The sequence below is a fragment of the Theobroma umbraticum genome, unplaced genomic scaffold (genome assembly GCF_002168275.2).
Source record: "Theobroma umbraticum cultivar Fairchild unplaced genomic scaffold, ASM216827v3 scaffold_30.0, whole genome shotgun sequence".
Classification (NCBI taxonomy): Eukaryota; Viridiplantae; Streptophyta; class Magnoliopsida; order Malvales; family Malvaceae; genus Theobroma; species Theobroma umbraticum.
Window position 1 is genome coordinate 9,416,217 of NW_018397254.1, and position 27,949 is coordinate 9,444,165.

Sequence of the window (27,949 nt, forward strand, 5' to 3'; positions counted from 1 at the left end):
AAGTCTTAACTCCTCTAAAACCGTGGGAATGTGTAGTGACTGGGATTTGGTGGGACTACTTTGTTGATGAACACACCAAAAAGCAGAAAAAGCCCTGGTCCATCAACAGACCGCAGCCCCTTCATATCAATTAGCCAACCTTGGATCCAATTGGATAAATGCTTTTGCTCCCTGGAAAATGTGGTTTGAGGGCAGGGCGATCGATAAACGTCAGAAATGAACGACCTATGCTATCTTCTCCTTTTGATTGAGCTAGGCAATGGGAAATCTTCGATGCACAAATATAACACAGGACGGATGACTCTTGGAGGATGTTCTGAACACCAAGCTTATCTAGATGAATTCCAGGTAGCAAAAGGAATACTCCATTTTAACTTTTACAAACCAAGAATTATATCAGCTTCCAGAAAGGACAGATAGGAGAATAAAGCGAGTAGCTAGTACATTGATACACAAATTTTTTCATGCTGGCAAGAAAATTAAAAAGGGCCAAAAAAAATTAAAAAGACTCAGTTGAATCAAGATCCCAGCAGCTAACACAGAACATGACTACTTTTAAATCCCAGTCTTTTCCAAACTATTCAAAAGGATAAGAATCTGCTACTCAGTGTTCTCAGCATCATTCCAAGAAGCAAATGCTGTAATCTTTTTCAATCAACTATCATTTACTCTGTATAGGAGTTTGTACTCCACCCAGATTGATTGAAATATGGGAAAGCTTCAATCTAATAGCCTCAAACTCAGCATTCTGCCTTTCTTCTGTAGTCAACCATGATGATAAACAGCGATCAATAAAGTCCTGGCCACAACTCAAGGGAGAACGTCCCCTCAAACTGCCCATCCTCCCAAATCTTGCAATCCTGGCTAGATTTGAATCAGAAGGTTCCTCTGCATAAGTCTCTAAAATGTCCTTAATGGCACCACACCAGATAGGTCGAGCTACCTTAAGAAAGTCATGCAAAACCAACACTGGAAGGTTCACGCTTCCTAGTTCAGACTCACCATGCCCACCTCTCCCATGATAATCTGCTCCTCCAAGCTTCAAAAGGTCATAAGTATCTGCCAAGTCACTGTACGCTGTTGATTAAATGACAGAAAAAGCTTTAGTGGCAGGCAAAGAAAATAGGCAGAAACATGAGAATAGTGGATAGGTGTAGCAACTAGTCTTAAATAATTCATCTTTGTGTAAAAGCCAAGCTCAACATAAAACAATAATAATAATAATAATAAATGAAATATAACATAACAAGAGAAAATAAGAAAATGCTACATCCAAGTGTAGAATCAGATTTTGCAATCATAAGGAAATAATTGAGCATTTCTGTGAGCATGATTGAATTGTTTTTCTCTAAGTGCATGGATTGCCAGGTGGATGTGTAAAAGCATGTGTGTGAGAGACAAGGATATTAACACAGCAAATATAACACCTGCCAATCTTCCATCACTTCTGTAAACCTCCATTCCATGAAGTCCAGCATCTTTTAACCTTCTTATGATGGGAATAGGATTCTTTAGTGCCCAGGGATGAGCCAGCACCGCTAAACCCCCTGTTTCACATATAAACTGCACTGCTTCTTCTGCAAGAGGCTCGCTTCCCCTAACCCAGGACCAAACAAAAATTCTCATAAATCCTTTCTTAAAAAAATTAAGAAATATGCATTGAGCATAATCAAGGGGGAAAAGATACAAATAAGAAGAGATGATTACGTGGAATACGCAGGTCCACCATCATATAAATATCTGGCGAAAGCTTGTTTTAGATTCTCTACATAACCTGCTTCAACCATAGCTCGAGCTACATGCAGTCTCCCAGGAGCCACTCCCTTGCCTGTAATCTTAGTAACATGCTCCCACTTAAGAGGTAGCTTGAGTTTATTGAGTTTCAAAACCATGTCCTTTGCGCGGAGATAACGTCCATCCCTTATGTTAGCCAAGAACGTTTCCAGCGCCTCGTACCTTGTTGGGCCACAGCTGCTGTAATATGCAAGGATGTGCACTGGTTCCTCCATTTCAGAGTTTCTGCTTTTGAATCAAGAAATGAAACATAAGAGGTAGACGTACAGAGAACAAAAAGCAACTGGACAGTCTGCTTCTTTCAGAAAGGACTAACTTTGGCCACACCTCACTAAAATCTAGGATTTTGACAAATTTAGCCCCTGAAGCCGGACGATAAATCGTCTGAAAGTACCAGGAGACAGTCCTGGCTCATGCAAATAACTATTAAAAATATCCAAAGAAAAACTGAATTAACTAATGTTGGTTGTATTAATTGAACAAAAACCTCGGTGAGAATATTGTGCTGATCTCAACACCAGGGATTATCTTGATACCAAATTTGCGAGCTGTTTCTATGGCCTCAGGGATCCCAGACATTGTATCATGATCTGTCAGAGCAAGAACTTTCACCTGCTCCAAACACAATGTACTAATTAAATTCCAATTACTTACAATGTATTAAAGAACCTATATGCAAGGGCTGCCAATTTATTCAATGAAAAAGTTGAAAGAAACAAAACGTGAAGATTAAATTGGCAGTAAAGAACACATTTCTAATAGATATCTCCACATAAAGGATCCATGAATGCCTCCTACAATACTAGTCTGCTCCTTAAATTGAAACTCATTTCCTATTTTGAATTTTGTTATTCCTCAAACTTTACATGCATTTGGGAATTCAAGCTCAATTTAGCTGCCCCGTAGTCTCAGTTGAAGGTCAGTCAAAACGAAACTCACTTAAAACAAAAGAGAAGTATGTGAAAACATTTCAATATTCAAAAAATGGCTCACAACACCATCAGACAATTCTCAAAAACCTGTCATATTTCAATCCAGAAACCTTTTTCCTGTTTCCTCAGTGAGTGTTTGTGTTTACAAAAAAAAGGGAGGGTAGAGGGGAAGGGATAAAGAAAAACGGAAACATATAGAGTGAACAGTTAAAAAAACCACTAGTTTCTGTCCTCTGCTGAGTAGCTTTGGCCATTTATGTGCTACCTAGAATCTATTTAGTTCACGGGCGGATTTTGTTGGCTAAATTATACCCAAGCTCCGACATCCATAACCACAACACCTTCCTTTCAAATGCTGATGTGACAAATTTTGAATAGATACTTCTTGCTGGAATTCCCCATCAAAACTTATTTACTTTTACCCTTTTTTTCAACTAGTAACCACAAAAATGCATAGATATGGACCACCATAGATTTCACAAGTACTAGCTAATACACAGTAACATTAAATTTGCAAGCAAGGAAAAGGAACAGCACTAGGAAAAATAAATTAGAAAATTGAACATGAGAGACAGACACAAGAAGTACAATTCTTTAAATGTTCACTCAATGGTAGAAGAAGAAGACATAGCCATAGCCTTGGTATCCAGAGCCTATAGGAGTCAAAGAATGAGTTAAACCAATAAAAAACAAAACATGTAGCAGAATACATAGTGAAATTTACATACAAAAAGCAAAAACATTACCATCAAATGTTCAAGAAAGACAATACACCTTTATAACAGTAAACGCAATAAATCCACAAAAAGTACGACTTATATTTCAGCTATTCAATCAAAAAAATTTGGATAAAGCATTTAGTCAAAAACTCCAACAACAGAGAATATTCAGAAACAAAAAGCAAAACCCATATCTGATACCGTTTTAATATAAATAGGGAAAGAATCTTGACTCACCCCATTGCCATGAGCCCTCTCAACGAGCTTAGAAGGGGACAAGAACCCATCACTATGTTTAGAATGGGAATGCAATTCAAACACCACTTTCTCCATGCCTCTTCCCAGACTCTTCTGCACCCCAAAATCATCCACCACCCACGAAGATAAGGCCGCTGTGGAAGAAGAATTCTGGCAATCCAAATAAACCCAATCAGTCACCGACTTGAAAGCCAGAGTTTGCTCAGCGGTCATCTTCCGTTTGCTACCCCCACGCTTCTTCTTCTTCTTCCTCTTCTTGTCTTTTGCTTTGTTGTTATTATTGCAACTGGAATTGTTATCGCCAAGCCCAACCATGGATGATGAATTCTTTGTTTCTCTTTTGACCCCAGAGAGAGAAAAGGGGGGGGGAGAGAGAGACAGAGAGAGAGAGAGGGAGAACAGTAGTAATACTAAAAGAAAGAAAAAATAATGACTGCAAAAAGAAAGGTACTATTCTCTATTATTTTAGGATAGATAGTAGATTAGACAGATGGAAGTTTTGAAGAGAGACTGATTGGACACGTAAAGGGCGTAGACAAAGGCAGAAGCAGAGGCAGGACGCCAGGGCCAGAGCCATAGGGGGCCTAACCTGCCTATTACTGGGCACTACCCCTTCTTTCTTTTGTGTCACAACTCGATGTTGTAGGTCACAGGTGTCCGGTCTTTCCTTTTGGTCCGAAAGATGTACCTTTGTTTTTCCGACCCTCTTCCATCTTCTTCCCCCCGACCCATTTCTTCCCACTTTATTATTGTTATAATAATTACTCTAATTCATATTAGTAATTTCTAAGAGCTACAATGTAAATCTATGCTCTTCTAGTGAAAGATTTCCGGATTGTGTGGATTTATTTTATTTTATTCTCTATATTAATTAAAAGACAAAAAATAATTTGGAATAATCCAGCCCCACCTTGAAAGAATTTTAATTTAACCAATACCGAGAAGCTCAATTTAATTAATTATATTTCTTCTTTTATAAAAATAAAAGTGCTAAGCCTGGCTGTGGGTCATGTACTACCTGCATCACATGGACTCTAGTCGAGGCATTAAAATCCTAGAGAAATTTTGTTTTTTCAATTTTACTTTGTCATGCCTACCGTACAAATTATAGTAGAATATTAGTTGTTCCAATTGTTAAATTTAAATTTTGAGCTTCACATTAAATATTAAAAATAACCTTAATTATCCATAGGACATCCAGAAATTCGATCTATGAGATTAATTTGGTTTATTGTATTGTAAGATTATCCTTTTAAGTTTCTAACCTAAACTTTAGGCCTTATTGTGATAATGAAAATTTTAAGAAAAAAAATTTATGAATTTGTAATTTTAACTTAGAGATTTTAAATTTAAAATTTATAAAATAAAAATTACTTTTTAAATTTAATATCATAAATTGAGTGATATCACTTCTTTAGATGAATTGTTAAAAAAAATTCCTTTGGCAAGACTCTAAATGTTGTAAAATATAATTTTAAAAGAAAAATACTATAGATAAGTAATAAGAAGGTAAGAAGATTTTCAAATGCATATACCATCAACTATATAGATTTACATAGATGGAGGAGGAATGAATTTTCACAAATAGAGAAAATGAACTTAGTAGATTGGAATGTACATATGTTGAATGGATCCAAAAGATAGGGATATAGTTGTATAAATATGTACATTGAATATAAAAAGATACATTGGATTTGAGTAGATATATTAGATATGATGAAATGTAATGGATATTCACATATATTCATAACACTTCTCCTTAAATGTTCATTATATTAAGAATATATCTCATTAAAATCTTATTAGAAAAAACCTTATAGGAAAAAAATCTTAGTGGAAAAAAAAGAGAGTACATAATCCTTTTTAAAGATATGCTTTGAAATAATGACTCATTAAAAACCTTACTAAGAAAAACCCAATGAAAAAAACCTTGGTAAAGGGAAAAAGAGTACAATGCGTATCTAACTTTCCCCGATGACTACATTATTTGAGATGTTTAAAAAGAAGCATCCCATTTTTTATACCCACTTTTCAAATGTTATAGTAGAAAGGGCTTTGGTGAACAAATTTGCTAAATTATCACTTAAACAAATCTGTTAACCATTAATATCACCATTTTCTTAGAGATCATGAGTGAAGAAGAAATTTGATGAAATATATTTTGTCCTATCACCTTTAATGTATCCTTCATTCAATAGAGATACACAAGTAGTATTGTACTCATATAACGTTATTGGATTTTTCCTTTTGATTGATAAATCCCACGACCCTCGAATATGTTGAATGATGGATCTTAACCAAACACATTCATGACTTGTCTCATGAATTACTAAAATTTCTACATGATTAGATAAGTAACAACTATAGTTTGTTTTACAGAACGTCATGGAATAGTTGTACTTCTATATGTGAATAAGAAACTTATTTGACATCGAGCTTTGCCTCATGAATTGCTAAAATTTCTACATGATTAGAAGAAGTAGCAACTATAGTTTGATTTACAAAATGTCGTGAAATAGTTGTTTCTCCATATGTGAATAAATAACATGTCTGAGATCAAATTTTATGTGGATCAAATAAATATCCTGCATTTGCATAACTAATTAAATCATATTTGAATATATTTGAGTAATATAAACTTATATCCATAGTCTCTCGAAAATATTGAAGTATATGTTTAATTTTATGCCAATGTCTTTGAATTGGAGCTAAATTATATCTTGTTAAAAAATTTACGGTAAAAGATATATCAAGTCATGTATTGGTAGCAAGATATTTTAGTGTTTCATTGCACTAAGATATAGTACTTCAAGACCAATAAGTTTTTAATCATTATCTCGAAGTCAAAAATGATCCTTTTTCACATCAAATGATATTACAACCTTCGGTGAATTCAATAGATGTGTTTTGTCCATACAAAATTGTTTTACCACTTTTGCTATATAATTTGATTGATGGACAAAAATCTCATTTGTCAAGTGCTCATTGAAGACCTAAATAAAATTTTATCTTTCCAAGATTTTTCATTTCAAATTCTTGCTTTAAGTAATTTACAGTTTTAGTAACTTTTCAAAAGTTTCAATAATATTTAAGCAATCAACATAAACAGCGATTATGACAAATTCAGATCCGAATCCTTTTATAAAAATATATGGGCATATAGGATCATTATTATAGCCTTTTTTTTAACAAATATTCACTAAGACAATTATACCACATGCATCTGAATTGTTTTAATTCATACAAAAATTTATTTAATCTAATTGAATAAATTTTTTAAAAATTCAAATTGTGTGCTTCAAGCAATTTTAATTCTTTAGAGATTTTCATATAGATATCGTTATTAAATGAGCCATATAAATAGGTTGTAATGACATCCATTAGATGCATTTTAAGTTTCTCTTGCATTATCAAACTAATTAAATATTAAATGTAATTATATTTTCCACAAGAGAATATGTCTCGTCATAATCAATACTAGGCCGTTGAGTAAAACCTTGTATGTCAAGCTGTGTTTTGTATCCCACAATTTTATTTTTTTCATTTTATTTTCACACAAATACCCATTTATATCTCACTAGTTTTACATTGTTTAGTGTATAGACTATAAGTCCAGAAACTTCACATTTAGCAAGTAAATTTAATTATACTTTGATTACGTTTTTTCACACTGGCTAATCATTTCTATTTTTACATTTTTCAATAAATGTTGGTTCAAGATCTTCATTTTCATTCTTGGTGTTGAGCGCTACATTATATGCAAAATATCGTCGAGGTTTATTTTATATCAGTTTCATCTTTTCCTATCATGACATAATTTATTAAAATCTCTTCATTTTTATTGAGTTCAAGTGTCTAAATTTCTTCTTGAATTATTTCAGCGGTTTCTTCTGGATTTTTTTTTTACCATCTTGAATATTTACTTCTTTTCGTTTTTAAGGATTTTTATCTTTAGAATCGATTGATCTTCCATGTTTATGGCATGCTTTAGACTAATTAGAAATAACAAGTTGTCTTTCAGGGATATCAACTCTAATTGGAGCATTTTCAGTTAGTATATAAAATTTAATTATTGTCTTTAAGTTAGTAAATGTGTCTAGCAATTGATTTGCTATATGTTATAAATAAACTATTTTTTGAACTTCAAGTTATATTAGTTTATGTGAGGATTAAAGCAAGATAATGATAATTTATTCCAAAAAAAATTTTCTAATTGTTTATTTTTCCCCCTAATGTTGGGAAAATTATTTCATTAAAATGATAATGGGCAAAACTTACAGTGAATAAATCTCATGTTGATGGTTCTAGATATTTAATTATACATAGAGATTCATATCTAACATATATTCTTAGCATCCATGGGGAACCATCTTTGCACATTGTGGTGGAGCAAACATATAACGCACGCCTAAATATTCTTATATAGAAAATATTTGGTTCTTGACTATAAACTAATTGTATAGAGGAGAATTTATAATAATTTGTTGGCCTGATACTTATAAGTGTTGGTACATGCAAAAAAGTATGTCCCCAAGCAAAAATGGGGAGTTTATATTTCATAACTAATTGTCTTGCAATCAATTTGAGGTATTTAATAAATGATTCTGTTAGACCATTTTGTGTATGAACATAAGCAATGGAATGTTCAACTATTATTTCAACTCACATGTAATATTCATTAAAGACTTGATATGTAAATTCACTAATATTGTCAAAACAAATTGTCTTGATTGCATAATTAGGAAAATATGCTCGCAGGATAATAATTTGTGCAAGTAATCTTGTAAACGCAAAATTGTGAGTTGATAATAAGCACACATATAACCATATTGTCAATACATCAATTAAAAACATAAAATATTTAAATGGTCCAAATGATAGATGTATGAATCCACATATATCACCCTGAATACGTTCTAAAAATGTAAAAGATTCAGCCTCAACTTTTAACTAGTGATGATCTTATAATTAATTTGTCTTAAAAGTAAGTAGCACATAAGAATTCATTTTCTAATTTTTCAATAGAAGATCACATGAAGTTTTAATAATTTTTCACATTATTATTGATCCAGGATAGTATAACTTATCATGCTAAGCATTAAAATTATTAGTAAACTTTTAGTTTACGATAGCATGAGTTTCAATCATTCTAATATTTGTGTAGTACAATCCTAAAAACAGAGCGAGTAATTTTTTCAATATTCACTTCTTACCCGAGATGATAGATGTAATGGGGAGATATTCAATATCTCTTTCATTTGTTGTTTCAATAAGATTTTCATTCAGACGAATATCTTTAAAACTTAACAAATTTCTTTGAAACTTAGTAAAAAATAATGCTTCCTTGATTATACTCTTGTTCCTCTAGTGAATGAAATATTAGCTCTTCTGGAGCCTTCAATTATTCTTATACTACTAGATATTGTATTGACATTAACAAAAGGAATATCCATATTTCTTCAATAAAACAAGATATATAATAAGAAATTTACAAATTAACAAAAAATAACATTATATATAAAATTTAATACATTAATATATCATTTACATGTAACGAGAACATAAAGAAATATATTTTCCTAATAAAGTAATATTAAAACACATTAACAAATTGATTAATAAACTTCATTCTTGGACAGTTTCATTACCATCAACAATCATAGAATCATCAATCAGATGATCAATTCATCCTTTAAAGTAGACAAAAAAATCAGCAACATCTAAATATGTCACATTAACTTAGCCATAGTTAACATCTTTTTCAACAAAATTTGTTCGATATTTTTTTTTATTTTTTAATGATGCTTGATAAAGTTCAATAAGATATTCTGACGTATGATAAGTACATGACTAATGACCTTTCATGTCATATCAATAACAGATATTTTCTGTATTTATTCTATCTATTTTTATCATTTTCTTGTATCTCTTCCACTATTCACTCACTTTTAGTGGTTAAATGTATTCTTGTTATTAGAATAGTGATTATTAGGACACCTACGGTTGTAAAAATTATGACAATTTCTTCCATGTCCACATCCATGACCTTGGCCATGGCCATAATTATAAAGTGATGTTACATTCACCTTAAGAAATGAGGTAAAACCAGTTAGACGAGATTCATGATTTTTCCATAGGTGACTTGTTATTTTGCTCAGCCATGAAAAGACATGAAATTAGTTCAAAATATTTTTTAAAGCCTCTCTCATGGTATTGTTATTGTAGGAGTACGTTTGAGGTGTAAAAAGTAAAAAATATATTTTTTAACATATCCTCATTAGTAACATTTTCTCCACATAATTTTAATTGTGAACTAATTCTAAATATTTCTAAGATATACTCACTTGCGGATATAAATCCTTGCAATTGTAAATGCATCAAACTATAACAAGTTTTTGGAAGAACTACTGTTTTCTGGTAATTATATCTATCTTTTAGGCTTTCCCAAAGATAAATAGAATCTTTTACTGTAAAATACTTAATTTTTAAGTCTTCATGGAAAATTATTACTTTTGCCTTATCCTGATTGGATGCTTCATTTACCATTTTTATTGTGTTTCCAAGGCTCATAGCATTTAAATGAATTTCAGTATCTAGAATTCAAGATAAATAATTTTTTCTAGTAATATTGATAGCCACAAATTCAAGTTTCTGTAAGATTTTGATATGGTGAAAACTATTAATAGATAACAAATAAAATATTGTTATCGATAAGTACAGATAAAAATCAATTGATAATAAAATTTAAAATAAGGAATTGACTAATCATAGATTGAAAATATGAGTAAAGTAATAAAATGACACTTGAATTTGAAAGAAAAATTACCTAGAAGAATATAGCCTTTTAACTTTGAGATGATGATGAAAACTGAGCGATATCAAAACTTAAAAATTAGAATTGCATGTTGATAGCGTGTTATAAAATAAAATTTTAAAAAAATTAAAGAGAAGTAGTAAAAAGATAAAAAGATTTTTTATTTTTATTTCTTTTTAAGTGTGTATATCATTAACTATAATACCTTTATTTATAGACTTACATAGATGGAAGGAGAATGAATTTACATAAATAAAGATGATGAACTTAGTAGATAAGAATGTACATATACTAAATAGATACAGAAGATAATAGTGTACTCACATAAATATATGCATTGGATATGATGAGGTAAATTAAATTTAAAAAGATAAATTAGATATGATGAAATATAATGGATATTTACATATATTTATAACACTAAATAAATTTTATTATCACTATGTCTCTTTTTTTTTCACATTCAAAGCTTGCTTTTGTGTTTTAATGAGAGTATTTAATTAAAACTAATATCAAAGTAAGTTAATATGTTTTTCTCTTTTTTTTTTGTATTTCACATTAATTTTAACAAATAATTATTAAATTATTTAATGAAAATTATAATATAATATTATTAGTTAATTATATTATAATGTTTAATTAAAATTATATCAAGCTTAAGATAAAGCTGAGGTAAGTTTTAAAACCCTCAAAATAATGAAAGAGAAAGTTTTTGAGAAATAGAATGATTTGGTTTTCTTTGGAAAGCATTAGTATTTATAGGGTGATAATCCCTCTTGTTAGATAAAATTAAGTTATAAGATGAGAATAATGATAAGAGATTTAATTTGAAAAAATTATTCAAATTAAATTAAAATCTTAATCTTAATATAACATAATTTAAATTTAAATATATATAATTAAATCTCAAAATTTAAATCAAATTACATGCGCGGGCTAAACGTATTATTTGGTTTGTCTGGGCTACAGTTGTTATCTATGGACTTGTGTAGCCTGCCTATATTTGTCTGAACTCTTGAATTGTGACATCATTTACCTCTGTAACAAATATAATTTAAGGTTTTCTATAAATATACAATTTTTCAATAATATAAGATTTATATGACAATTCTTTTTTCAATATTTATGCATAAAGTGCACTAAGAAAGAGGCAAATCCTAGCGACAAGAAACAAGAACCTCAGCGATGAATGAATTACCAGTGGGAGTAACAAATCCAGTCTAACCCGATTGGTTAATTCGCCAACATTTTCAAAAATATTTACTGCTTTTCAAGCACGATTAAATTAAATAATAATGGGTATTATTTATAAACCTCACCTTTTGCTTTTACTTTTTTTCCTTTTTAAATTAGTTCATAACAATTAAAAGTATCATTGGATTTTTTGAGTGGATGCTTAAAGAAATTTATAATTTATTTCAAAAATTTTAAAATAAATTTTTATTTTTTGTAACTTAATCAAATATGTATATTTTTATTTTGACAAAATAAATTTTTATGACTTAAATTAGTTAATTGTCATTAGTTATAACATTATTTGTTATTTTTTAGTTCATATGACGTTTACGTGGAAGATGAAAATACTACGTAATCATGTTATTATATCATATCAATCTGTATATTATTATTCATTATAACATGTCAACATATCACATAATATAATATGATATAAAATGATAAATGATGTTTTAACTAATAATTGTTAGTAATAGTTAATTATAAAAATTTATTTGATTTAAAATAAAAATATAAAAATTAGATTAAATATAATAAAAAATAAAAATTAAATAGTTTAAATTTTTTTTAGATATTATGTCTATAGAATTTGACAAATTACAATATTTCTATTATTCCAAATTGTTCTTATTTAAGTCTTTAAAGTCTCTATTTTTAGTAATCAATATTTACTAGATACTATGCATACTAAATTATAGTTTTTATGAAAATGAAATTACTATTCAGATGCATTTGCATGTAAAAGGAAATAAGACTGGTCCTTTTATTGCAAAACTAAAAGGTTAAGTAAATTTTTAGACCATAATAATCGTAATTAAAAATTTTCTTCCATTAAGATAAAATCTAGAATAAAAACTGTGACGTTTTATTACAACTCAAATCAGTGTAAACAACAAAGAGCAGTTTGCAAGTTTTAATACTAATTAGATTTTAAATGTTTGTTTTTTTCTTAATATAAAGGTGAGTAATTTTCGATTTGAATTGCCATACAAATATACTAAAAATTTAGATAAAATATTCTCACTCTAAGTTTTAATAAAAATTTCAAATAAGTTCATTAATTTTTGAAATAGACATTCCATCTCGAGAATGCAAACACCATTAATAGAGATTATAAAACAAATTAAAATATCATTTTTTTATTAATTTTAAAAAATTATTATTATATTTTTTAAAAATATATATATAAAGAGCACCAATCAATGCTCCCCGAGATAAGGGAGCAACGTTCGGGAGGGGAGCGCTAGATCTCGGTGCTCCTTTCTCCCTATGCTCCCTTTTTTGGGAGCACAGATTTATTGTTTTTTTAATTTTTTTAAATTAATAAAAATTATATAATAATAATTTTTAAAAATAATAAAAAATAAAATTATAATTTTAATATATGATAATGTCATCAAATTAATAAAAACCCTAATGGTTGGTTAATGTGTCCAGTGAAAGATTTTTTTTTAGAGTCGATTGTCTATTTTAAAAATAAACATTTAAAATTTTGATTAAAATTTAAGAAGATAGAGGTATCTTAACTTAAAAAATTTCACATAGTCCTTAATTAAGGGTAAATTTCACTCAAGTCCTTGAGTTTTGAACATAATTCAAATTGAATTCATTAATTTGAGAACTAAATAATCATTCCAAAAACACAAATGCCCTTAACATAAATTAGGCAATTACTAAACTACTCACAACTAACTTACTTTTGTTTTCAATAAGTTCACAACATTGTCCTTGTTTTTTCCCAGTATTCACTTGTATTTCGATTTTTTTTTTTGATGAATAAACTTTTGATATCTTAAATTCCACTTAATCAAAATCTCATATTTCCACCTTTTATTTTCTTCATTTTTAGCTAAATAGAACACAAGCAAGAAGACCTAAGCAATTTTGGGAAGAGGTTGCAGATCAATTCAACTTTCTTGAGGATTTGATGGGCAAATTTCCTCTTTTAACTGTAAGTTCGACAGTTTCCTTTTTTTTAATTAAATAAATGAAGATTATTATAGTATCATGTGATACACATATGATTACTTTAAAAATTATCATGACATTGCTTTAACGACAAGAGTTATTAGATGCACTAATTTGATTTTTTGAGACAAGTTGCCCAATTTCTAAACTATTGGATTCAATCTAAATTATGTACAAAATATAAGGACTTGAGTAGAATTTACCCTTTAATTAGCCACCCCTGATCTGAATCCCAAAAGACAACCCGAAACGATCAATTGTGCAGTTCGGTGAGTAATTCGAAACAAACAGTCGTGCCAAAAATAGAAGAATCTAAAAAGTCAATGCCCTTATCATAATTCCCTTAAAACAAAAGAACTCCACCGAAAATTTCAACTACACAAAAAATATTTTTATATTTATATTTATCAAACGGCTTGGGGAAAACCTTTTTCTTTGAATTTCCGATCTCCGCAGAGTGGTTATCATTCAGGTACCCTATCTTTGTCATCTCCCAATTTTGCCTGATCTTTAAATTTTACAAAAATTTATTCTCATTTATTTGCTTATGATTTTGTTAAATCTACTAGCACCTAGGGTTTTGGTTTTTTCAGTAGGCTTTTTTGATTAGTTAGAAAATAAATTTTGGTTTGATTGGCAATTAGGTGTCGATCTGACTAGGTTTTTAATTCATTTTGCTAGCTTAAGCACGGATCTCATTTCGTTTGTGTCAAATTAATTAAATTTAATTGTTAGTGTTTTTTTTTTATTACTAGCATATGTGGATTTTAATGTAATGATTTTCTGCTGTTCATTTCTGGCGTGAATTATAAATTGTAAATATATGGCATTTGGGATTTTCATTATAATTTCAATTATATAAGTGCTTTTGATTTATAACGTATATGCATCAAGAAGTAATACTTAGAGATACTTGTATTTTTCAAGCCTGGAAAGTTAGTAATTCTTTGAATGAATACAGTTTTTTCTCAACAATTTTTTCTTTGAATTTGATTCCGTTGTCTCATTTTTTGAATGTGAATGTGAAGTGATCTCCTTTAATTGTCATTGAGTGCTTGTTAACTAAGAGTTGCCGGTTGCCCAATGCTTAAATGGTTATTCTAATAATTGATATTGAGTAGAGTATGCATTAACTTAAGCTGCCCATGCTTGTGCCTTAGCCTTTTGGCTGATATTTTCCCCCAGTTTTACTAAGATTTATATTCTTATTCTACGTTGCCAACCCTATATAAATGGGAACAGGTGAAGTTTCTTTTATGGTCCAAATCCTCTGTCAAAGTGTACGCATTGCTGAAGTTTTTATGCAAATCACTTGTTTGCTACTGCAGCTGCTATTAGTTGGGCAAGGAACTAATGTCAGGCATGGAGCATGTCAAGGAGCAAGAACAAGTAGATGTAAATGTCACACAGGAGTCTGGAAAATCCATGCCATCATCTCAAGAGGAGGTCGTGTTCTTATCTTGCTTCACTGTGGGATACTGATTGATTAAAGATCTTAGCAATGTACTGGATATATATTGTTTCTCTGGAGCTCTTACAGTTGAAGTGATCTGTCTTTTTTGTCTATTTAGGAGGCAGTTATAAAGAAAAAATATGGAGGGATCATGCCCAAGAAACCACCACTCATTTCGAAGGTAATTTCTGTGGGAAAATTGTAATGTTTTTGGTTTCGTGCTTTGTGCATGATTCTTATCTAAGTTTTTCATTTGGATTTCTAGGACCATGAACGTGCCTACTTTGATTCTGCTGATTGGGCACTTGGAAAGGTACTTCAAAGATTCCCTCCTGCCCAACTAATCTTTATGTTTTTATTTTTGTGTTATTTTAGCTTGGCAAGGCTAATGAATCCAGAGTAAGCTGAAGTTTCCGATTTTTTTATGTTCTTGGATACTAACAGCAAGGTGTTGAGAAGCCCAAAGGACCACTTGAAGCCCTCCGGCCCAAACTGCAGGTATTAATTTAACTCTTGTAAACATGTTTACCTTAGTATTCCCTTCTTTTGTAATGAGATTTGACTGCCTTGAACAACGTATTTTGGTCGAGATTTGGTGGATAACATATGTTGAGAATTTTGTACCTTGAATATGTATTTTAAGAATTGTAGTAAATTCCTCTGATGGGTGAGAGCAATAGACTAGCTTGTCCTTTGCTAATGCTGCAGGATGAGACTTTATAAAGGAAAACTTAAATCAATCTAGTCCACTTTTGTCGGATTCTCTAATCGGTCAAAAGTTTAAATCAACATGATCTACTTTATTCAGACTCTTTAATTTGGTCACACATAGGCCTCTCAATTGGATCAAAGTATAGGGAACTGGCTTTACTAGAACTTTTACATGTCTGGAGGAGCAAAAGGTATTGCAATTGTAGATCCACTAAGGCCATTAACTACTGGAGCAAAGTGGCTTATTTTTGTCAAACGATAAAAGGTTGACAAACAATTGTGTTCCGTTGGGTTCTATAATTCACTTGCTTTATATTTATGTTGGGAAAGGGAAGATGATGTAAAAACGTCTTATAATCTAGCATTTGCATTAACAGGACCTAAATTTTAACATACATCAACTACCTTGGATTGTTTATTTTGGTGCTATATTGACACAATTCTATAGCTTGTTTCATCTACATAAGTAATTTGACATGTATTTTATGCTGAGTATCTGTCTGAAGGTTTTTCTGAAGGGCAAAACTTATGGCTTCTGATATAAGATGTATCGAGAATGACATTGTAGTGAAACTTTTTTGCAGTTCATGTTTGTAATTTTGGACCCTTTACTTTTGGGGAAGAGAGAAAAAAGGGGTTTTGAGGATGACAAATTCATCTCAGTTCAGCTTTCTTCCTGTAAAATATTTTTCCGATGTGTGTTTGTAAAGGCTGCTGAATATTTTCTGATTTGATGCGTCTTTGATTTTCTTTAAGAATTAGCTTCATATTGACATGGTCTAGATTCTAGGATCATAGTGATGAATCATATAGTTCATACATCCTTCTTTTGTTTCCTCTGAATTAGTTATTTTCACACATTTATTTAGTTCTCTTAAGATGCTTATGATTTTATTATTTTTGCTCTGTGTTTTAGCCCACACAGCAACAAACACGATATAGGAAGTCTCCTTATGCCCCAGCGGATGGTGAAGGTATGCCTAGTTATTGACATAGCAAACTCCTAGAGATAAATGTTCTTTTTGCATCAACATTCTCCTGTTTTTTTGCTGCTACATAATCATTTCAATTGATCATGCCATTATGTAGATGGAGGGAGCACTCAACCAGAGGATGGGACTGTCAATGAATGAGAAACTGCCCGTAATCTTCTGATATTGTGAGGACTATTGGTTGTTATTCTAATACCTAGATAGGTAATGAGTAATTTTCAATTGTTCCCGTGAATAAACTTGGTGAAGGTGCTTTGGTCTTAGTTAAGTTCGACGAGTTACAACATTTATGCAGTTGAGAATTGTGGGACTGAACTGTCTATTGTTCCAAGGGTTTTATGATGTGGAACATTATTCTTCGTGATATAAGTCAACCACTTAAAAAACGAAGTTTCCCCGTGTCTTCTCATTGCTTGCTAGTTGCTCCCATCTGTTGGGTTCGCTTCATTGTCCCATCGAGACTGAGCCAGTCGTTACATGTTTACTTAGTAATTAAAGCTAAATCGTTTTCCTGGTAATATTCTAAGGTAGTCCAATCGCCGGTATTTAGCCACTTGAAAGGTTCATAAAAACTACCTGTCTGCGTTGTCACCTCATCCAAAGCTTAGCCTGTTTTTGCAAAAGGCTTTTTCCTAGTAATGATCTCTTCTAGATTTGTCTGTACCTTACTAAATGAGAGCCTAACGTTGCCAGCTCAGATAAGTGAGGAAGTGATCAAGCTGCTTATGATTACAAGAACTCTATTTCAAAAGTAGAGAAAAAGAATAGATAAGGTAAGGAAAAAAGTGAATACAGATCATAAGGGCATATACCCTTTCGAATCTTGTTTATACATGTACTCACCAAGGACGTGCAGACATGAATCTTGGTTTATGCATGGCGCAAGAAGCTTCCCTTAACAACTACAAATCCAATGCATAATTACAAGGAATTTAAATTAGAAACCATGATGCCATCTTTATTTGTATAAACAAGTCAATTATTTATGAACCAAATCTGCCATGATTCCTGCTTCATATTCAACCTTTGATAAGCCCGACCAAGATACCGACTACAATGTCGTTTGTCTTGTCCTTACTGTTGTTAAATTCCCGCATAACAAGGTTTTCCAGAGAGCTGCCTGTTTTAGCTACAAAAGCTCTGTTTATCCCTTTGATATCTATCCCCGACCTGGTAACTACTGTTCGAATCAGAATCTCTCGACCATCCGCATTTTTCATCCTCAGTTGTTTTGCAAAAAACTTCTCGGGATGTTGGATACACCGTATTACGACCCGAAGTTCCTTCCCAAATTGCCCACATTTGCTTCTCTTAATCGACTTGCCGAATTCATGGCCATACAGCTGCTTGTAGGAGCTTAGTATGGCTCTTACTTGCCCAATGTTCCTTTGACTCAGAACTGAAGTTATTGTCTTCTGATCTATGCTTTTCCCACTTTCCATAGCTTCATACAGAGTCTTGGCATCACACATGGCCAGGCTCATGTCTGCTTTACATCCATAATTGCGACACGACTTCAGAACAGCCAGCAGAATCTAAGCACAGAGAAAAAGCAGAAGGAAAAAACAATAGTTCTAGTCTTCTAGAGGCCATAACAAATTCACAATGATACAAACAAAAATGAGTCAATTTTGAGATAGCTAGCACCTAAAAGTTACCTCTTTGAATCCACCATTGACTCTCATTGTTAAATCCTTTTCAAGGTCAGAATTATATCGACTTTGGTAGGCATGCTTGATTTGTAGCAGCTCTGAAGATGGTCTGGTGCAAGCCACCTCAATGATGATATTGAGGTTTAGACTCCCTCCGAACAACGAATGCCTTATCATCTGAGCATCGCGTTCATGTGGTTCAACCATGCGGAGATAAGCTATCCTCTACACCAATGGCATGCCTCTATCAGCACAGCCAAATCATCCAAACGCATGCAACTTTTGGAGTAACTTGGGAGTTATACTTACAGCAAGGGAGTTATTCCTCTGAGCATTTGACATGAACTGAAGAAGATCTCGGCCATATCGAACACTGTAAGTCTGGCGGAGAAGCTTGAGCGTATTTGAGTCTCTATTGACAAAAATTTGAACAAGTTTTTGGTTGCTGATTGCTCCATTGCCTGTTAAATAATTTATATTGAGAACAACATGATAAGAGTCAAGAATTGTAAGATTATAGTAACATAATTTGTGTGTTTGTTGCAGATGCAATGGGGTTCTCTACACAATTATTTTTGTTCCCGTGACAACTAAAGCCGGTGTGTCCTTACAACAAACAGCCAGAGGAAAAGCAAAAAAAACCAAAAAAAGGTCGAATACCAGAGAAGTAACAGTGAAGGATGTGGCAATCTTGCTCATACTGTCTGGAGGTTTGAGTGGAACTACTGCCCATCTCAAGAGAGGCTTCCGAGTATGCAAGAGAAGAAGACGCCATGAGACCATTTTTATAGGGCTAATTTGTTTGCGAGGAATAATTAAGTTTGGTTCCGCTTTTGGCTTACAGAGAAAGAAAGCGGGGGAGAAAGCAATAACCACGTCCAAAGTGGAGGAACAACAGGAAGGAACATATACTCAATTCCAATATCAACCATACTCCTTTTGCTACCCTTCACTTTCTCGTGCCAGCTTACTTCCTTTACCGCTGACTTGCACTTTGTTATGATTAATGGAAGCAAAAGTCAAAGAGTATCTTTTTGTTGTGAACAACTCTCAACGATATCAAATGTTACATGCTGTTTTATCAGTCTTTTTAGGGTGAAAGAAGGCTTCTTGCTTGGTGCTCATCACACATTGCGGCTCATTCATTGATTCCATACATCCTGAAATGACTTGACTGGTAATGGATTTTTCTCTTGTCTATTTGATAATATTTAAATTTAGAGAAAAATGGATGGAAAGGATTTCTCTTTAATCCCCTGCAATTGAGGAGTTACTACTGGGGTTGATTCAATGAATTCATAGAGAAATCAAGAAAATCTGGTCGATGCAGAGCGCATGACACAAAGCACTACAAGTAAAAGAGCAATTAGGTAAGAAAAAATTCAGCACCAACTTGGGTCGAAATCATGGTGAAGCTACAACTTCATTAAATTGAAAATATAAAATGTCAAAAGGTTAACAAAGCTTTACACTTAATTGCACAGCACCATGGGTGAAAGCTTTCTATGATGGAACAACAGCGTAAAAGATTATTCAGAAAAAAAAAAATTTATAATCATCCTTAGTGCATCCTGCTCTTTCAGCCACCTTATTTATAACTACACTGGGAAAAGCTTCACAAAAAAGCACTCTTACAGCAGCGACTGAGAAGATGATTTCAATAATCCATATACAAAATTGTTTATTTCAATTTGTACAATGCGTAAACAAGATGGAAGAGGTTCTTAGATGTCAGATATAAGGGGCTTTTCCTTACCCATGGCTGGTTCTCAGTTGTTAGACCATCTAAAAGCAGTGCACTGATGCAATTGGGAGGTTCCCAAATCAAGTGGTGTGTCCAGCAACTATCATCAGATATAATTCCAATGGCAATGAAAGCCACCTGTAGCCAGGATTAGCGTATTTCACGCCTGCACGCTCACATGCATTTGATGTAGTTGATCAAATGCTTAGCGCTTGTGTAATGTGTCTAATCTCATGGACCCAAATAAACCACAATCATCCTTTCAGCCACTCAGTATCATCCAGCCAAGAAGATGACTATTTAACTCAAAGTTGGGTTGCATCCATTATCATCCTGCATCAAAATAGACAAGCCTTGATCAAAGAACAAAAGGCATTGAGCTGAATAAACAGATTCATGGTTCTTGTAATCATTAACCTTTATACATCATTAATATATCAATTACATTCGAAACAATTTACGGGAGCTATAATCTACACCAGACAAGTTAAAGAAAAACAACCAACCAGAAGAAGAGAATATCTTGACAGATTTCAGCCCCGGCTGATACCAAAGGCCAATGAGACAACACCACCAGGAGTCATAATCTAGAAGAATAGAATCCATAAGCTCAACCATTTTCCTCACATTTGCAGTCAAAGCAAAGAGAAACCAATAAGCCTTTGGCAGTAACTGTAGGTGTAGAATTTCATGGTTCTTTAGTCAATATAAATAGTGGCTCCATGTAAATAGCACATGGCATTGGTCACTAATAAATGAGTAAACTAAACAAGTCTCTTTGAATTGGCATGCAACATGTCTCCTGAGAATGAGAACTAAAAGATACTTAATGACAATGCAAAACCATTGTCTCCCAAACAGTGCATTTTTGCTGACCACGTCATTGCATACGCTTCAAGGCAGGTTCAGCCAGTATGTTCTTAGCTTCAACACAGAAAGAACTAAGTTACTGATCAATTTTATGATGAAGTCTTCAAAGATCATGATCCCGGCAGTGCATTTCTAATTTATATATATTTGAGAAACTTCTAATTTAAATCTTGAAAACCTCCAAACTTGTGTATTTGACAAGGATATGCAACATCCATTTAAATTGCAGGTATGTTTTGCAACCATTTACTGTTTTTCTTGTTCTTTTTAAAGAAACTGAAACAATTTTTTGAGGTCATCATTTGCAATATTCTAAGATCTTTATCCCTGATTGTTACCAAGTTTCACCAATAACAATAACACAGAAAAAAGAAGGTATCACTTGTCCCCATACAACACAACCAGATAGATGCCATGCACATATATTCAGATCAGGTATCTTTCAATAGGGATTTTCAATATATAACTGCAGCAACATACAATACTTAGCAACTATACCTACTCATAATCACACTTTCAGGAAACTGAAATTTGGCAATTATTTGTAATTCATGCTGTCATATTACCAGGAAATCCTGTGGTGCACTCTCTTTTCCCTTCTTATATCGAGCTTTATGCTCGAGATACTCTTCCAGCTCCTTCTCCAACTTCTCAATGAAATTACTTGTATGATCAAGGGATTGTTCGTATTTGTATTTTTCCAAAGCCTGCAATATTTGAATAGGAAAAGAAATATTATATTGACATCATGTATTGAAATAAAAGAGGGATGAACAATTGAACTCCCTCTAAAGAATCATCTACGAAGAAGCTACAGCATTCTTTTTAACAGAAAACAACTTCATAAAGAGTGAAACCTTTAGATATATTACAATGAGCGCAGAACTATAAAGTGCTTTCCATGGTAGCACAAACAAACCCCCAACTATTACAAGTCCCAAGCTGCTAGACCAGCCCTAAATTCCAGTCATAAACATTAAAGCATCAAGTTTCTACAAACACATAATGAGCCCAACTAGCCCTTGTTTAGTACATGCAGATAAAAAAAGGACCCAATGCATTAGTAGCTACATGAGCTGATGCAAGCACAGATGAACTAAAACAAGTGAAACACAAAGAATACCACTACTTAATTCTCAAGGAGGGAGATTTCAGAAATTTCTAATATACAAGTAACAAACAGATTATCAAAGAAAGGCAAAAAAATTACTTTGTTTTTAGATAGGGTATCTGGTGGAGACATAATTTTTGGCTGCACATAATTCTTTCCTCGATAGAATATTATAGCATTGTTAGGTTTTATGTCAATCACAATGCCTTTGCTAAGTCGAGCAAGTTCTTCAGCATATTCATGAACCTGCCCTGGCTTGCAAGGCTTGCAAGTGACCTTTACAGTTTCATGATTTTTCCAATGGAGATGCATATTGAGAACAACACCGCCAAATACTCCTCGTCTTCCAACTTGAACATAATTCTTTTTCTTCTCACCAGTACGCTTTAGGTAGTGTCTCTCTTCCTCAGTTAAAATTTCAGGATCATATGCTTCGGCTGGGGCCCTGGGAACCTCATATTTTATCAACTTTTCAACCAACCAAGCTTCCTTTCTTTTGGCCTGAGGAGAAGTGCTTATAAAGATAATAGTCAAACTAATAATTTTTGGAAAAAGGTTCAGATTATTAAATAATTCAGATGAACATGAAGAAAGAGAGCAAGAGAGAGAGAGAGAGAGAGAGAGGAAAAAGAAGAAATGCCAAAATGGCCTCCACATGCTATATATCACAATCACAACATTCTCCTTTACTAGTGAGGTTACCAGAAAAGCTCAGATCCAACAAAAGGATACAGAATTCTTAATCAAAAGATATACTATAGTTAAAACAAGAAGCTATCTAACCTTTTCAAGTTTATATCTAATCCTAACTTCTGGATTTGGTGAGTTCATCTTCTTTTTGGCCTTCAGACGATAGAAACGAAGTTCATTGAGTTTGGCCTTTTTAGACATTTTGTGTCTTTTGGCCGTCCCCTTGCCATATGTAGAACCAACTCTACCTAGTGACTTACTAAAAGAAAACCTGATAACATCCTCATCTGTTTTCAGCTCAACTGATGCATTACTCATATTTCTTGCACATAGCCATTTGCAAAGAATGTTCTGATGCCAAAATATGTTTCGCTCTGATAGCAATGAAAAATCAAAAGGAGAGGCTACATGTGGAGCAGGTAATGACAGCCTCACAGCCTTGTAGCTTCTCTGGTTTGCAAATGTGATGCAATTAAGGCATTGTCTAGACAGAAAGGACTCATTTCGAACAAAACAACATAACCTGAGTAAACAATCCCTGCAATTAAAAAAAAAAAAAGAACATCTGTCATCAACGTCCTTCAATATGACAGATACAGTTCCAAATTTCTATTTCAAGGAAATGTCGTATTATAAACATGGTATTTCTTTTTCGCAGACATCTTTAGAAGCAAAAGCCAAAAGACTCCTGAAAACAGGAGTTTTATCATAGTCCATCCATAAACCCCAGGAGCTACGTCTCTTGTCAATGTCAATAAAGGACATAACTTTACTTAGATTTGCAAAATTCTTCTCTTTTGTCTGTTAATAGCAGCAAAGAAAAGAAAATTTTCATGTAAATATTAGCACCGAAGTATAGTCCAACTAGGAGCTTTCAGATACGAGCTCTCAGAAAATCATCAGAAATGAAAAACTGACAAAAACTTGAGAATCAAAATGTTCTTTTTCCTTCAAATTCATATAGTTTCTGGGCTCTCGAATTGATAGTAATAATTGGTAAAAGAAATTAAACCGCAACAAAGATGAGAAAACTAAAAAGAAAAGGAAAAAACGGAGCAAACCTCTTGATAGCGGACGGAAATCGACGGGTAATTTCTCGAATTGAAGCAATGGATGCCATTTATTTTCCCACAAAATCAAATTTGTATTTTGAAAATTTAAACCAAGCTCTCACAGACTCAGATGCTACTCATTGTTTTAACCGAGAACGAAGGCAATGAGCTCCGCGCAGATCAAGATTTTGGTCTTTCGGCCTACCACTGCCTTGTTCTACAAAGAAATGAAAGGCCCAAACAGGCCCACTCTATTAATCAGCGGGAAATTATTAGCGAAACGGAAATGGATGTTTTCTGTTATTGAAAATCAAGACTAATAGTAGGAGTTAAATAAATTTCACTTTTATCAAATTTTTTATTTTTGGATTTTGTAATAAGTATATCTATGTGTAAATATCTATTTTGTTATATATATTTAGATTTAAATGTAAATTAGATTAGATTAAGATTAAAATTTAATCTATCAATCTAATCTCTTAGTATTATTTTTATTTTGTTAATTCTATCTTAGTTATTAGTCTATAAATAGATCTCTCTTTTCATTTGTAATACATATTTCAATACTTCTGTAAATACTTTCTTTATATATGGTTATTTTTTTTAAAGTTATTTTTTTAGTTTATATTTTATAATACGTTGTCAACACAATTCTTTAATTCTTCAGAAGATTTCAATGGTCATCTCAAAGTCGAAATTTCAATTCTTTCAAGTTTTAAAAAGTATTTCAACTGTTGGTATTTGATTTTTGATTTTAGCAAATCTAAGTAAATGATTTAATATCTTTTTGGTGTTTTCATTATCTAAAAATCAATTTTAATATGAATTTACTGCATGTAATATATATATATATATATTATATTTTATCCCTTAATTTATTAAATTGGATGTGAATTTCTATGATGTAGTATGCATCATTTTTTATCCATTGATTTATTAAATCGAATTGACCATGCATAAATGTATATTATCTCTTTGCTCAATGTATGATTTATTTACTAAATTTTGACTATGATTTTACTTAACATATGTAAAACCATCTTTGATACTATGAGATTTTACATATTAAATTGACTTTGTATGATAATTGGCTTTGTATGATATTGATTTTGTAACTAGTGAAAAATATTATACTTCGGGTAATCTGAAAATGCATTTGGTTTTGATTTCATGTTATTCTGTGGTTGAACAAAATAACGAGCTACTAGTAAAAGATCATAAATCTCGTCCATTCATTGAAGTGAATGCGATATCATTTGAGACATTATTTAATAATTAAAGCTGTGAACGTGGAATAGGTCGCTATAATTATTGATATCATGGTGGTTATTTTAATAATTATTCTAATAGTAAGAACACATTTAACCACCAGAAATAGATGAATAATGAAGATATATAAGAAAAAGATAAAAATGGACAAAATAAAAAGAATATAGAAAATGTTTGTTATGGGTCATTGGTAACATACTTGCCATAGGTCAAAACATCTTATTGAATTTTGTTGAATTTTATTAAGTATCACTAAAAGATAAATGAAAAAATATCGAAACAAATTTTGTTCAAAATAATAGCCAAGTTGATATAATATATTTGAACTTTATCAAGCATGATTGAAAGATAAAAGAAAACATATCGAAACAAATTTTGTTCTTGATGATAGTCAAGTTGATATAACACATTTAAATATTGTTGATTTTTTTTTGCCAACTTTGAAAGATGAATTGATTATCTGATTGGTTATAGAAATCCAAAAATAAAATTTCTTAAATAGTTTGTTGATGTGTTTTGGTATAAGTTTATTAAGAAGATTTTTTTTATGTGTTTTAATAATAAATTTTATATTTAATATTCTTTTATGTTAACTTGGAAGTTTTTTACTATACATCTCATTTTATTGAAGAAAATATGGATATTCATCTAGTTAGATCTAATATTAATAATGAAAATATATGTTTAATAGAGAGTTTTACAATGCACACTATATTTAAAGAAAAAAAATATTTTTTTCGCTTAACAATAGAAGAAGTTAATGTGAATATAATATCTGGTAGTACAAGATTAATTAAAAGCTCCGAAAGAGCCACTATTTCACTATTTAGAGCAATAAAGTTTATAATAAAATATGTATTATTTTCTACTAAATTTTGAAGATATTTATTAAGTTTTAAATATATTCGTTTAAACGGATATCATGTTGAGATGATAAATGAAAGAGGCACTGAATACCTTTATATTATATCTTCTATCTCAAGTACAAAGTGTGTATTGGAAAAAATACCTCTTTTATCCTTTGGAATGTATTACATAAAAATTACAATGATTGAAACTCATGTTATAGTAACTAGAAATTTACTAATAATTTTAATGTTTGGCATAATCGGTTTGACTATCTCGGATCAATAATGTGGTGAAAAATTATTAAAAATTCATTTGGTTATCCATTGAAAAATCAAAAGATTTTTCCATCTAATGAATTTTCATGTGTTAATTGCTCTCAAGGTAAATTAATTATGAGACCATCACTAACTAAAGTTGGGACTAAATATCTTACAGTTTTTAAACGTATTCAAGGTGATATATGTGGATCTATATATCCATTATGTGGATCCTTTAGATATTTTATGATTTTAATAATTTGTTTATTAAACATTTCCAACTAATTGTAAAGCCATTGCTTATGGAAACTAAATTCTTCATTTTTACTTAGGGGGCATGCCATTTTATATATAGCAGTACTTGTACGCATCAGGCTAACAAGTTATCATAAATTCTCCTATATATAATTGGTTTATGATCAAGAGTCAAAGATTTTTCATTTAAGAATTTTTGGATGTGCTGTATATATCCTAATTGTTTTACCATTATGCACAAAGATGGGTCCTCAAAGGAGGTTAGGAATATATGTTTGATATGAATCTCCATCTATAATTAAATATTTAGAACTCTCAATAGGAGATTTATTCATGACAATGTTTGCTAATTGTCATTTTGATGAAACAATTTTTTCAACATTAAGGGAAGAAAATAAGTAGTTAGAAAAGGAAATATCTTGAAATGTATTATCATTATTTAATTTTGATCATCGTACAAATCAATGTAAATAAGAAGTCCAAAAGATAATTAATTTACAAAATATAACAAATCAGTTGCGTTAGATGTATTCACTAATCTAAAAAGAATAACCAAATCTCGTATATCAGATGCAAATACTTTAGTTAGAATTGATATCCCAGTAAAATAATTTGTTATTGTTAATGAGTTTAAGGCACGTCAGAAGTGTGGGAGATCAATTGATTTCAAAGATAAAAATCCTCAAAAAGGAAAAGAGTAAATATTCAAGATGGTCAAAAAGAGGAAATAAAAACTCTAGTAGAGACCCTTGACATAACTCTAAAAGAAATTTAAGTATCTGAAATCAATAAAAATGAAGAGATCTCAATAAATTATGTCATAACGGGAAAAAGATAAAACCAGAATGATACAAACGTTGATAATATTTTTGCATATAATGCAGTGTTCAATATTATGATAGAAAATGGGGATTTTGAACTTACATTTGTTGAAGAATGTAAACATAGAAATGATTGGTCAATGTGGAAAGGCACAATCAAAGTAGAATTGAATTCACTTGTAAAACATGAAAGTTTTAAACGTGTAGTCTATATATTAAATGATGTAAAATCAGTGAGATATTAATATGTATTTGTGCGAAAACAAAATGAGAAAAATGATATTATGAGATAAAAGCACGACTTGTCACACAAGATTTTACCTAAAAGCCTGGTATTGATTATAAAGAGACATATTCTCTTATAGTAGATACAATTACATTTTAATATTTAATTAGTTTGGCAATATATGAGAAGCTTGAAATGCATCTGATGGATGTAGTTATAGCCTATTTTTATAGCTCGCTTGATATCGATATCTATATGAAAATTTTTAAAAGATTT

General features: G+C 31.4%; 4 protein-coding genes across 8 annotated transcripts; 1 reads left to right on the forward strand and 3 right to left on the reverse strand.

Moving 5' to 3' along the window:
* Window positions 1–349: 349 nt before the first annotated feature.
* On the reverse strand, window positions 350–4,267 carry LOC110421993 (Polymerase/histidinol phosphatase-like protein). Of its 2 annotated transcripts, none has more exons than XM_021435744.2 (5): window positions 3,683–4,267; window positions 2,282–2,406; window positions 1,708–2,022; window positions 1,428–1,597; window positions 350–1,077 (listed from the first exon to the last, which is right to left on the reverse strand). In XM_021435744.2, the coding sequence occupies exons 1-5, from the start codon at window positions 4,016–4,018 to the stop codon at window positions 662–664; spliced, it is 1,362 nt and encodes a 453-aa protein (XP_021291419.1). In that variant the 5' UTR covers window positions 4,019–4,267; the 3' UTR covers window positions 350–661. The 2 variants fall into 2 exon arrangements, with proteins under 2 accessions (XP_021291419.1, XP_021291426.1); XM_021435751.1 differs by having other exon boundaries at window positions 1,708–2,019; window positions 3,683–4,259.
* A 9,767-nt stretch (window positions 4,268–14,034) lies between these two features.
* Window positions 14,035–17,278, forward strand: LOC110415783 (cAMP-regulated phosphoprotein 19-related protein). Of its 2 annotated transcripts, none has more exons than XM_021427505.2 (7): window positions 14,035–14,193; window positions 15,050–15,167; window positions 15,293–15,355; window positions 15,440–15,487; window positions 15,619–15,672; window positions 16,802–16,859; window positions 16,975–17,278. In XM_021427505.2, exons 2-7 carry the CDS (start codon window positions 15,075–15,077, stop codon window positions 17,016–17,018), a joined length of 360 nt encoding a protein of 119 aa, XP_021283180.1. In that variant the 5' UTR covers window positions 14,035–14,193; window positions 15,050–15,074; the 3' UTR covers window positions 17,019–17,278. The 2 variants fall into 2 exon arrangements, with proteins under 2 accessions (XP_021283180.1, XP_021283188.1); XM_021427513.2 differs by having other exon boundaries at window positions 14,042–14,193; window positions 14,964–15,167.
* A 443-nt stretch (window positions 17,279–17,721) lies between these two features.
* LOC110426078 (annexin Gh1-like) lies at window positions 17,722–19,308 on the reverse strand. Its single transcript, XM_021441161.2, has 4 exons — window positions 19,190–19,308; window positions 18,839–18,990; window positions 18,536–18,754; window positions 17,722–18,412 (listed from the first exon to the last, which is right to left on the reverse strand). The coding sequence occupies exons 1-4, from the start codon at window positions 19,302–19,304 to the stop codon at window positions 17,897–17,899; spliced, it is 1,002 nt and encodes a 333-aa protein (XP_021296836.1). The 5' UTR covers window positions 19,305–19,308; the 3' UTR covers window positions 17,722–17,896.
* A 596-nt stretch (window positions 19,309–19,904) lies between these two features.
* LOC110426055 (RNA-binding CRS1 / YhbY (CRM) domain protein) lies at window positions 19,905–24,188 on the reverse strand. Of its 3 annotated transcripts, none has more exons than XR_002446094.2 (6): window positions 24,006–24,188; window positions 23,038–23,482; window positions 22,354–22,755; window positions 21,710–21,850; window positions 20,780–21,197; window positions 19,905–20,606 (listed from the first exon to the last, which is right to left on the reverse strand). XR_002446094.2 is itself a non-coding variant. In XM_021441135.2 (6 exons), exons 1-5 carry the CDS (start codon window positions 24,062–24,064, stop codon window positions 20,807–20,809), a joined length of 1,101 nt encoding a protein of 366 aa, XP_021296810.1. In that variant the 5' UTR covers window positions 24,065–24,188; the 3' UTR covers window positions 19,906–20,606; window positions 20,780–20,806. The 3 variants fall into 3 exon arrangements, 2 of the variants coding, with proteins under 2 accessions (XP_021296810.1, XP_021296816.1); XM_021441135.2 differs by having other exon boundaries at window positions 19,906–20,606; window positions 20,780–20,860; XM_021441141.2 differs by lacking the exon at window positions 20,780–21,197 and having other exon boundaries at window positions 19,907–20,606.
* Between the last annotated feature and the right edge of the window lie 3,761 nt (window positions 24,189–27,949).

Bases quoted from the DNA above. Each gene is read 5' to 3' on its own strand.
- LOC110421993 (XM_021435744.2), bottom strand. From the start codon at position 4,018: ATGGTTGGGCTTGGCGATAACAATTCCAGTTGCAATAATAACAACAAA. The intron at 2,023-2,281 runs GTTTTTGTTCAA...TTGATTCAAAAG, and splicing joins AGCACAATATTCTCACCGAG to CAGAAACTCTGAAATGGAGG. The intron at 1,078-1,427 runs GTGTTATATTTG...TTTAATCAACAG, and splicing joins AAGTGATGGAAGATTGGCAG to CGTACAGTGACTTGGCAGAT.
- LOC110415783 (XM_021427505.2), top strand. From the start codon at position 15,075: ATGTCAGGCATGGAGCATGTCAAGGAGCAAGAACAAGTAGATGTAAAT. The intron at 15,356-15,439 runs GTAATTTCTGTG...TTGGATTTCTAG, and splicing joins AACCACCACTCATTTCGAAG to GACCATGAACGTGCCTACTT. The intron at 15,673-16,801 runs GTATTAATTTAA...TCTGTGTTTTAG, and splicing joins CCCTCCGGCCCAAACTGCAG to CCCACACAGCAACAAACACG.
- LOC110426055 (XM_021441135.2), bottom strand. From the start codon at position 24,064: ATGGCATCCATTGCTTCAATTCGAGAAATTACCCGTCGATTTCCGTCC. The intron at 21,851-22,353 runs GTAATTTTTTTG...CAAATATTGCAG, and splicing joins ATACCCTATCTAAAAACAAA to GCTTTGGAAAAATACAAATA. The intron at 20,861-21,709 runs GTAATATGACAG...CTATTCTTCTAG, and splicing joins GTGCACCACAGGATTTCCTG to ATTATGACTCCTGGTGGTGT.
- LOC110426078 (XM_021441161.2), bottom strand. From the start codon at position 19,304: ATGGCGTCTTCTTCTCTTGCATACTCGGAAGCCTCTCTTGAGATGGGC. The intron at 18,755-18,838 runs GTAAGTATAACT...CCATTGGTGTAG, and splicing joins AGAGGAATAACTCCCTTGCT to AGGATAGCTTATCTCCGCAT. The intron at 18,413-18,535 runs GTAACTTTTAGG...CTCTGTGCTTAG, and splicing joins TCAATGGTGGATTCAAAGAG to ATTCTGCTGGCTGTTCTGAA.